The following is a 10,871-nucleotide window of genomic DNA, read 5'->3' as shown; positions in this document are numbered from 1 at the left end:
TAAAAATCATTTTATTTCATGTTCTTCATTTCAACATACAGTTGTCTGGCATTTTATACTCAAATTAAACATATAAATAAATAATGTTGCCTTGAAAAAAATAATATAAACGAATATTAAATCAAAATTAACAACTTACTTCTGTTACATACAACTCTTGTGACATTAACCACAAAAAATGGAGCTCTGGTATTTAAACTAGTATACATATATATATATATATATATATATATATATATATATATATATATATATATATATATATATATATATATATATATATATATATATATATATATATATATATATATATATATATATATATATATATATATTTATATTTATTTATATATATATTTATATATATATATATATTTATTTATTTATTTTAATCATTATATATATATATATATATATATATATATATATATATATATATATATATATATATATATATATATATATATATATATATATATATATATATATATATATACACGTACACTTTTAATAACAGGCTTATCTTAGCACTTCCAAGTTGATAAATTATCAAATGTTACCACGTACCCCCCTACAATGTGTTTGCGTACCCCTAGGATAACACGTGGGAATCACTGCCTTAACACACTTAAGCAGCCATCTGCCTTCCTGTTTGACCACTAGGGGGCGATTTACACACTGCACTTCACTGTTTGTTGCCACTTCTGGACTCTGGTTTAACTGATGTCATCTCTCACAGGTCTGCATTATTTCCACCTGCCAGTCATGCATAAACGAGTGTGTCTGAATAAAAAGAGCTGCGCATCTCTCCCCCATATCTGTGTGTGTGTGTGTGTGTGTGTGTGTGTGTGTGTGTGTGTGTGTGTGTGTGTGTGTGTGTGTGTGTGTGTGTGTGTGTGTGTGTGTGTGTGTGTGTCCCCTCTCTGTTTCTGTCCACTGTCACAGGCCTTTAGCAGCTCTGGGACAGTGTGTATTATGCAACCACAGCTCTCTGTCTCTTTCCTACATGGGACTGTAATCCTCTTGAAAACAGCGTGAGGGATGTCTGATCCTGCCCTCAGTCACAGCAGTGACAGCATGATTTCACTTTATTCTAGGAGTCATTCCCTAAAATAAAGTGATCTCTGTAAATGTCAGCGGGACACCCTCGTGGATTAAAATTCAAAAAGACTTCAAAGATAGAAGTTTAATGGAGAAGAAGAAATGTAATGACAGGATAAATCACAAACACTTCCACAGGACCCAACAATCAAACAGAGAGCTGTGCAGCATCATGTGTTTGTGCCCTGCAGGGGGCGCGTCGGAGCACTGTGCTCAGTGAAAGGCGGGGTGTCCACTTAACAATCAGCATTGGACAGCAGCTCTGCGCTCCTCCTCAATCACCTTTAAAACCTGCAGGAAGCACGCGGACACACACTCATTTCCCTGCTGCTAACCACCCAGCCAACATGTTCTGCAGACGGGCATGGCAGAAAGTCGGGCCGCTGGCACGGAGGGCTTTCAAACCCACCCCCAGAAATGGTGAGTTTAGCTCCTGTTGACCCTTTGACACGTTCACACGGTCTGTGTGCTCATGAAAAGTCTCCTTCGAGCTGAGAAGCTGGCTGCGTTTTACTCCACCTAATTTCTTTTAATTGCGCGTCTGGATTCTAACGGTTTATCAATTTTCTGACTCTCTCAGATTATTAAACTGTCCAAAGTGTGTGAACTCGATGAATTTCATTTGCATTCAGCATAAAAGTTCAGCAAATAATTGTTTTCTTTAAATCTGTCTGATTTGTGGTCATTAAAAACATGAGAAAGTGCAAAAAAGCGCCGCATCTTTGAGCTCTCCATTGTGCAGGCAGCAGCCGGGAGGAGGTGTGTCCAGCTTTGGGAACACGCAGTTCTTGCAGAGTGGTTATGAAAGAGCGCATCACATTCAGGACCAGCACTCTTTACAGTGTGATGTTTTCTCACTTGGTTAAATCAAATCTTTTAGATTTTGTTGCCAAATGCTTGATTCTTGCGCGTTATGCAAATAAATGTGAGTTGTGGGTTGATTCTGTGTGGTGGGTTTTGGTGACACGTTGTTCCAGACTTCTTCATTCATTAGAGTTTGACCACATGGGGATCAGCTGTGCTCCTCAAAAGCTTTAATAGTTATTTAAAAAAATAATTGATGCAACCAAGAGTCGTTACGTGTCCTTTAACCCTCAAAGTGTTTTGCTGATGCATGTTTAATCCAGACCTGACTTTAGGACGTTAGCACAAGAGGAGGGGGAGGGGGATTTGAAGCTTCATCACATCTATTCAGGATGCTTTTCTTTTCATTCTGTCCTCCTCAGATCATTTGGTGTCCGAGCATGTGGAATTCAGCCTTAGGGGCAAACTGCTGGTTTAATTTCCTGTGTTATAGAAAGAGAAGTTAAGGGAAGTCCTGGCTGAAGGCTCAGGCCAAAGTCACTCAGAGAAGAGTTTAGAGAGCTGAGGGAGAGTGTGGCTGTGTTTGTCAGGGCCTCTACAGAGCTCTTTTTTCATAGTCACCCTGCAGGTCTGCAGACCCCTCCCCTCCCCCTCCTCCTCCTCCTCCTCTGTCTCACTGAGCACATGGCACTGACAGACATTAGCAGGAGAGCACCTTCACCCAACATACATGTCCACACGCGTGTGTCTGTGCTGTCAAAGCAGCCATTTTGTCTGCTGTTGCCTGACATGCGTGTCCATTTTTACAGGCTGGGCCCTCAGCGCAGGGATTAACTGATTACTCTTAAAATAACCTGGACTTGGACTTGCCTCGTAGTGCTGCTGTGTCATGGGTATTAGAGGAAGGTGAATTCCCTGCTGCAAACACTCAGCATCCACAACAAGAGGACGTCCTGCTCTGTTTGTGTGGGATTTGCTTGTTAATCACCTGAATTTGTGTTGTTACTTTACCATATGAGCAGCTCAGTTGAGGAACAAGGTTCAGTAATTTGTCTTGTTAGTTTCACCTGTGCTCAAACCAAAGTTAGCAGAGTCTCCTGGCTGTAGTCACTGTTTGTGACCTACACAACTACGTCATTTTGTATTGGTGCAAACAATGACACTTAACAGTATATTTAGTCATCTGTGTTGTATAAGCATGGTTATGTTTCATCAAAGTTTCAATCTGAATGCAGGGTCAAGCTAAAATCAGTCATTTCAAAGTTACTCAAAAAAAAAAAATCTATCTTTTTGAAATCTGCTTGGAAAATCCAACCAGAGTGAAGGTCACACAGTCTTAAAGAAGTAGATCTTCCAATCCACCAATTTGACCTGTTCAAGGACCAGCAGCTTTACAGAAATCCCCTCTGACAAAGTCAAAACCACACACAATGGCTACCTGTGGTGACGCTAAGGTCACTGCAAACCTGTTTCTTAAAAGTCAACACGTCTCCATGAATTCAAAGCAGCTGCTGCTGCTTAGGTGAGGTCATTTTATTCTTTAATTAAAAAAAAAAAATCATGGAATTCATCATGCGACACTCCTAAATTATATTAACATTGGTCTTAGGATGAAATTGACCTGAACACTTGCTCTTGTACCATTTGTTCTGGTGGAGATCATGACCTTTGTTTTGAATAATTTATGTATTGTGGTTAACTGATGAAGTAAGTGATCTGAATTTTACTTTTTTTTTTTTTCACTTTTATCGGTGAATAATTAAAACATTCATTGATCTATTGATTTGTGATCGGTCAAACATCTGAAGGAGACAGGTGAGGATCTTATGTCTTCATATGGAAGCAGTCTACCAGAGCAAAAGTCACACAGGATGACTTATGATTAGCTTGAACACACATGAAACATGTGGAGGACAAAGGGGGCGTGTGCTGTACATTGTGTTCCCTCACTGCTCAGATGGCCCACTCAGCTTTCCCAGCAAACCACGTGCATGTGCACACACTGATTGTGTAAATCATGCTAAAGATATCATATGTACTGTAAACATGTGCACGCACACACTCTTTAGTGCATATACAGACTCTCCCTGCTAGATTGTGTGTGTGTATGTGTGTGTGTGTGGTCCAGGTAGGAAGAGATTAGGCTGAGACAGTGTTTGGGATGCAGGGAGGTTTTATTTCTGTCCTCCTCTGCATGCACCACTGGCAATCCTTTAAACACCAGCAAATCTTTTTCTCAGGATGTGTCGAGCATAAGCCAGCCGCACTCGACTTAAAGCCACAACCTGTTGAATGCTCAACAGATCCTCGAGGAGTCCCGGTGATGAAAGTGACGGTTTCTGGAAATTCAAGTCTGAGAGATAACTGAAAGTTGTTTGTTTTTAGCAAATTGACGTACGTGAAGCAGGAAGTGTCTCAGTGTTTGTTTGTGTGCTGGGGATTTCATTTAAGGGGGCCGTTCAGTGTTTAGTTTGGCTGCTGCTAAATCTTTCCATCTCCTCTGCTACAAATGACCAGGGCTGTCTTGTGTAACTGGATTAAAGGATGATGGCACATTGACGCTATCAGAATGCACAATCCGCCACAAGTCCTTCTCCTGATGAAAGTTTTACCTGAAATGGCCTTAAGTTCTCAAATCCAATCTAACTTTTCTGATTTTTTACCTGAGATCTGTGCTCAGCCTGCATTTACTGCAGAGTCTGAAAAAATGAGTTTCCAACCGGGCAAAAAAAAAAAGATCATCTGAGGTGCATTTTGACACGCTCTGTTTTTATGTTCTCAACCACGAAGGAAATACCCATTTTGTTGTAATCAGTGGCTTAATTTCTGTGCTTCTCTTTTGTGTCTTTTAGCAGTTCCAGTGCGACACATGGCCATCGGGGTTCCCGGGGGCTCCACCAACATGGCGTACTTTGTTCTGTGTGGAGGAGGCCTCACTGCTGCTGTAGTCTATGTGAGTATCTGTGTGAAAATGCAACACTGGAGCAAGAACTTTCCTCCACTTTAAACCACAAAGAAGAGCGCAGGCTACATCTTTAGGCTGTGTTGTCCTGGAGTAAACTGTTAGGCCCTGTTTACACGACAACTTTTCATCTGAAAATGCAGTGAAAATATCTGCATTTACACGGGAACGCAGAGGGACTGAAAACGCTGTAGTACACATGCCAGGCCTATAGTCGGCGCTATAACTGTCTTGTCCAGAAGCAGCTTTTGGTGGCTCTCTACCAAAGTAGAGTTAGGTCGTTGCTAACTTCAAAAGTGGAGCAACAGATGCACATTTTGTTAAAAGACGGTCAGCAGATTGAGCAGCATAAGCAAAACATGACAGTTCGCGACGATTGTATCAACGGTACTGTTGTCCTGTTGTATGCGTGAAGCGGAGTGTGACATCATCGTCTCCACTGAAAACGCCAGCTTACTGCTTACACAGCAACGGTGTCGGGGGCATTTCAGAAAAATCCCACTCTGGAGGCCGTTTTCAGAGGTTAGCGTTTAAGGTCGACTAAAACGCAACAAAAAATTTAGTTTCACCCTACACCAGGCATGGGCAAACTACGGCCCGGGGGCCATATGCGGCCCGTTAAACGTTTTAATCCGGCCCGCCGAACTTGAAAAAATTAAATGAATAAACCTTGTTAATGTTTTATTTTTCCTGCAATTCTGATGTTTTTTCTGATCAAAATATCACACAAACAATTTTGACACAGTCTTTTATTATTTTTTTGTTTTTCCATTTTTAAAACCAGGAAAGAATTAATTTTAATTTCGAAACAAAATCAAGACAGCTAAAAATAGACCGTTATTTGTTTTCAGATTTTTGATTTGGAAACGAAAAAATGAATAACAAGTCGTTATCCATTTTCCCATTTTGGATTCTAAAACAGACATGGAATGAACAACTGATACCCTGATAGGTTACTAAAGCACTCCATCCATCTGCTCCTGGTTCGGCCCCTTTGTCAAATGTAAGAACCCATTGTGGCCCATGAATCAAAAAGTTTGCCCACCTCTGCCCTACACTGTTGTTGTGTAAATGGACCCTCAGCCTGCAGCCTCAGGACAGACCGGACTGTGTGGCAGACCTCAGCTCCGCTCAGACACAGGGAGGCTCTTTGTGCGGTCAACACGCAGCTACTGTCTGAGCAGAGCTGTTCATGTGTACCATCAGGCACTTGGCTCATGCTAGCAAAAAAGTTAGCACAAGGTGGCATTTCATAATAATGTTATCGTTTTTAGACGGTTAGGAGTTGTGTGCTGGCATGCAGTGAGTACATATCTGCTTTGTCTCTCTCTCTCAGGCTTACAAGACGGTCAACGGTGATACTGAGCGTTATGAGGACAGACTGGCCAACATGGGCACTGCAGCCAAAGGTCAGTCACACACACACACACACACACACACACACACATACACAGACATTTTATCCTGAGGGGAACTTGTGCATGACATATTGTTTACGAATACTTTAAGGCAGTGGAAAAACTAAATTTTCAGACTTTAATCTAGTTAATGGAAGATTAGATGTGCTCAGCAGAGACACTCACTATTTTGTTGACATCTGCCCTTTTTACGAACACTTTAAGTTTAGAATAATAATAAACCTCTTGATTTGGCATGTTTGAAGCTAATATTCTAAAAAGCTACTTTTCTAAAGATGAAATTTATCCATAAGCTGGAGCACTGGGCTTAACTTTGACTCATTTATGTGTTAAATAAAAGTTAAAGGATCTCCAAACTCATCCTTATTTAGCTTTTCCTGTTAGAACATTTCTACAAACTTTATTTAAACCGTATCGTTGAAACATGGTGAACTACAGAGGTCAGTCAACTGAAAACAATGGTGCCATGATCACACAGAAATTGATAAATACACACAGTATTATTTTCTATGGTAGCTGCTGCTTATTTTACAGACTCCTTTTTTGGTTAGTTCAATAAAAATCACAAATCTTGGGTCATAATTTTTCTGGTGTTTCTGATGATTGATCTCATTGAGAGTCCTGAGACAGTGGAAGCAGAGAGACCACAGCAGATCTTTCTGGCTTCCCCACTAAAACATCAAACATGGTAGACTGATCACTCTCAATAGCTTTATCTTGCCTGTCAAGTTTGATTCCTGTCTGTGAATTATTTGTCTGTTCAGCCAGTTCGAGCCCAGTGGGACCATGGCCCTGAGCCCAGAGCAGCTAACTGCTCTGTGATGGCTTTAAGCAGAGACTGGTCCTGGTTTAGTTACAAACATGAAGCTGGAAAACTTCTATTTATTTTTGCAACTGGAACGTAAGCCTCAGCTCTCTAGGGTGCTGGAGTCGTACCACTTGGCTTCAAACTGGCCGGCGATCTGGTTACATAATCATGGAAAAATTTCAGGAAACGGTGACAGAAACTGAGATGCACATGGTGATGTTGTTAAAGTGATGGTAGTCAAAGATAACGTCGACCTGATGAAAACTTCAGTCAGTATCAAAACAGTAAAATTCAATGTTCCCGAGCTGCTCTTTACCTCTTTTCCCTTTTTCACTCTGACTCACACTGCAAAAACTGAAATCTTATCAAGTGTTTTTGTCTTATTTTCAGTAGAAAATTCCTTTTTAGACTTAATATGAGCCAAATTCACATGACCAATCCAGAAAAATGTCTTGTTTAAAGTTATTTAAGGACAAAAATAAGGTCTGAATTGCTCGTAAGTAGTAAAAAAATCTGCCAATGGAACAAGAGAAAAGTTACTTGTATTAAGACATTGTTCTAGTCTCAAGGAAATTTTCAAGCAATTTTTTTCTTGTTCCATAGGTAGATTTTTTTTTTTTACTGGTTACAAGTGATTCAAACCTCATTTTTGTACTCTGATAACTTGAAACAAGACATTTTTCTGGATTGATGAGTCCAAAGTGGCTCATATCGAGTATAATAAGACAATTTTTACTTAAAAAAAAGACAAAAACACTTGATAAGATTTCAGTTTTTTGCAGTGCAGACCTCTAGTTAGGGTTTAATTTGGAATTTGAGGAAGATGTAGCTGATCCAAAATGGACCTGACTTATAGATTTGGTTAAAATGTTAGTTTTGGATCTTGTCCTTCATTGTTGACAAATCCCCACAACCTTTAGAGCTATATCAAATATGCTAACAGCACAGCAAGTTATGCGTCACAGTGACATTATGAGTAAATGAGGTGGTTTCCCTATTTACTTTCTCGCCAAGTGTTGTTTACAAAGCTCTACTTTATTAAAATAAATCAAACTAAAAAACAAAGCACACCCTAAACTGAGATTTCTAGCTTTGATGTTTTGGTAAAGGTTTAAATCAGGTCTGAGGAGAAATGGCCGTTCTGATCTAACCATTTGGGTTATGTGGCTTTTTCATCCTGCAATCACTCAGTGCCAGTTTTAGTGTCTCCTTTCTGATATTTGTCTTCAGGATTTCTTTACTGTATCACAAAATGTAACCACAAAAAAGGAGTCTTTAAGATCACCTTTTAGTTACAAAGTTTGTTTTGAGCCGTTAAACCTGGACATAAAATATTTGTAACTCTCCAAAGTGATGACATTTTTAGAATATAGACTTTGCTTTTGTCTCATTTTTTATTCATCCAAAAAGTTTCTGAGACTAAATTATCAACACAAAGTTGAATGTTGCATCATAAATAAACAGGAGCATTATGTTTTATAAATCAGTTTTTTAAAGAGTCACTCTAAACCAGAGGATATTTTTTCCTGTTTTTTGTTGAAGCTCGTGGCTTCAGTGAGGTCAGCAGTTATATTTTTGTCCTGCTAACATGTTAGGATTAGGGCTTATCCTCTCTTCCAATATTGCGCTGCTCTGCCCTTTAGACCTGAGAGACGTCAGCTCTTGACCTTTGACCTTGCTTCACTTGTTGATGGTATTCAGGGACCCAAAAGTTCAAACTTCACCTTATCCTAAAAAGCTCTGCAAATATGTGCACCTGCTTTCCCTTTTATCAAGAGCTCATTACTAAGGGGTAAACTTTTTATCCTTTGAATAACTTTGGTTATTTTTAAAATAAGAATTGTTTTTAAATCTTTAATGGATGTATTCATGTATTCATTTTGGTTTTGCAGCTCCAGAAGAAGCAGCTCCTGCACCAGAAGCCGCAGCACCAGAAGTGTCGGCATGTGCAGCTGAACCTGCCGCAGTGGTAGAGGCAGCTCCAGCTGCCGAAGCCGTTGCAGAGCCTGCCCCCGCCCCTGTAGAACCTGTCGCAGAGACCGCTGCTGAACCTGTCGTCGAGGCCGTGGCTGAAGAAGCCCCGGCTGTGGTCGCAGAGGTGGTTGTTGCTGAGCCTGCACCTGAAGCTGCTCCTGCTGAGCCTGCAGCCGTGGAAGAAGCTGCTGCACCCGTAGCAGTGGAGGCAGCTCCTGAAGCTGCCCCTGCAGAAGCCGCCGTGGCAGAAGTTGTTGCAGAAGTCGCTGTCGCAGAAGTTGTTGCAGAAGTCGCTGCCACAGAAGTTGTCCCAGAGGTGGCTGCCACAGAGGCACCAGCAGAGGCCCCTGCAGCAGAGTGCGCTGGTACGGCAGCAGTAGATGAAGCCCCCCCTGCTCCGCCTGCTGAGGCAGAGACTGGCTCTGCAGCCCCTGAGGCTGAGGCCGCCCCTGCTGCAGAGGTGGCTGCATAGGCTACGTTAGCTGACTAGTTTGCCCGGTAATGAGGGCTGGGAGTTAGTTGTGCCGTGTCTCACCTCTGGGCCCAGGAAAAGGACTCATGAACCCTCACATCAGAAAGTGAAAAAGGCACTTAGTTTCCTGATTAGTTATTGAATGGTTTGGGGTTCATCAGTCTGGTTTTCTGGAGCCCACTCTCCCTTCCCTCATCCCAACCTCAAGCCCGAAACCAGAACATTTGGCATTAGGCTGCAGTGAAAATTCAGTTGGAAATTCAGTTTCTTTAGGGATTTTACAACCAGAGCAAATCCAAATGATGGTTTGGCTGCTGTAAGTTAAAGTTTGAACTAGCTGATAAAAGGGGCAGAACCAAGCTGATGTTGTCTGTAAATGAAGTGCCCTTAAAACAGAAAAGCTCTGCATTTTCTCCCGTTGTGTAAAAATGTCGTTGGAGAAATAGATGCAGCCAATTTGATTGTTGACGATCTTTAATCTCGTCTCTAACATCATTAGCACTTGGTCTTCCTCTGCTCACTTTCAGCTTATATGGCATGAATCTTTCATCATAGCGTAGGACTGTTTTAAAATGTTGATTAAATAAAATATCGTTGTGCTCCAATCAGTTGTAACGGTCAGTTTGAAGTAGGACCAAAATCCAGGAAGCTTCTCCTGACTGAAGACCTTCTAGTTTCCCTGACGCTGTTTTCTTTGCACATCTCTCAGAGCCTGACAGTTTTTGTTTTTTCTCGCTGCACCTCAGAGTACTTATGTATCCCGCCTCATAACACACGCCGCAGTCTGTGCCTGCTTCATCCAACTGGCCCACGTTTCGTCATCAATGCAAATATGCAGCCATGTTTAAGATTTTATTTGTGTGTTGACCTCACTTGTGATTTCTCTTCTTTAAATGTAAGACTTTAATCTTTCAGGGAACTCGTTCACCTCTGTCTTCAAAAAGTTGTCAATAAGATACAAACAGTTAAGTGTTGAAAGAATAAAACATCACTGGATCGATGCGACTACCTTTCTCTTCTTTGGATCAGCGCATTCATTTTTTATTTAAGGTTGCCTCTGTGGTGTTATGGTTTCTTTGTCTAGAGGTTGTTCAGTAGCTCCAGCTCCCTGTGGCTTTGCACCTAGTGATATAGTTTTATATCTATTACTTTTAGCCATCCTCCCCTCCTCCTGCAGGATCCCTGAACCAAGTTCATGCTCCTGACTGCTGCGTTACAGCTAAAGATTCAAAGTGATTACCAATGTTTTTTCTTTAGAGCTGATAAAACGGTGAACTTACAGTCAAGTGGGGAAAAAAAAAAAAAACAGATGTAACTTGAACACAATCACAG

The 10,871-nt window shown here is 41.0% G+C and overlaps 1 protein-coding gene across 2 annotated transcripts; it reads left to right on the top strand.

Annotated features, from left to right (window-relative positions):
• Positions 1 to 1,320: 1,320 nt before the first annotated feature.
• Positions 1,321 to 10,544, top strand: LOC141801099 (uncharacterized). 2 transcript variants are annotated; one of them, XM_074684014.1, is made up of 4 exons: positions 1,321 to 1,521; positions 4,761 to 4,858; positions 6,204 to 6,276; positions 8,986 to 10,544. In XM_074684014.1, exons 1-4 carry the CDS (start codon positions 1,449 to 1,451, stop codon positions 9,537 to 9,539), a joined length of 798 nt encoding a protein of 265 aa, XP_074540115.1. In that variant the 5' UTR covers positions 1,321 to 1,448; the 3' UTR covers positions 9,540 to 10,544. The 2 variants fall into 2 exon arrangements, with proteins under 2 accessions (XP_074540115.1, XP_074540106.1); XM_074684005.1 differs by having other exon boundaries at positions 1,324 to 1,521; positions 4,758 to 4,858.
• Positions 10,545 to 10,871: the final 327 nt, after the last annotated feature.

This window comes from Halichoeres trimaculatus, unplaced genomic scaffold, assembly GCF_033239565.1.
Source record: "Halichoeres trimaculatus isolate MK-OKI-2021-1 unplaced genomic scaffold, fHalTri1.1 fHalTri1_scaffold_2, whole genome shotgun sequence".
Taxonomy (NCBI): Eukaryota; Metazoa; Chordata; class Actinopteri; order Labriformes; family Labridae; genus Halichoeres; species Halichoeres trimaculatus.
This window is presented reverse-complemented; position numbering and strand designations above follow the sequence as displayed.

Excerpts from the sequence above, each read along its gene's own strand:
- LOC141801099 (XM_074684005.1), top strand. The coding sequence starts at position 1,449 with ATGTTCTGCAGACGGGCATGGCAGAAAGTCGGGCCGCTGGCACGGAGG. Across the intron at positions 1,522-4,757 it reads CAAACCCACCCCCAGAAATG|CAGTTCCAGTGCGACACATG; the intron begins GTGAGTTTAGCT and ends TGTGTCTTTTAG. Across the intron at positions 4,859-6,203 it reads TCACTGCTGCTGTAGTCTAT|GCTTACAAGACGGTCAACGG; the intron begins GTGAGTATCTGT and ends TCTCTCTCTCAG.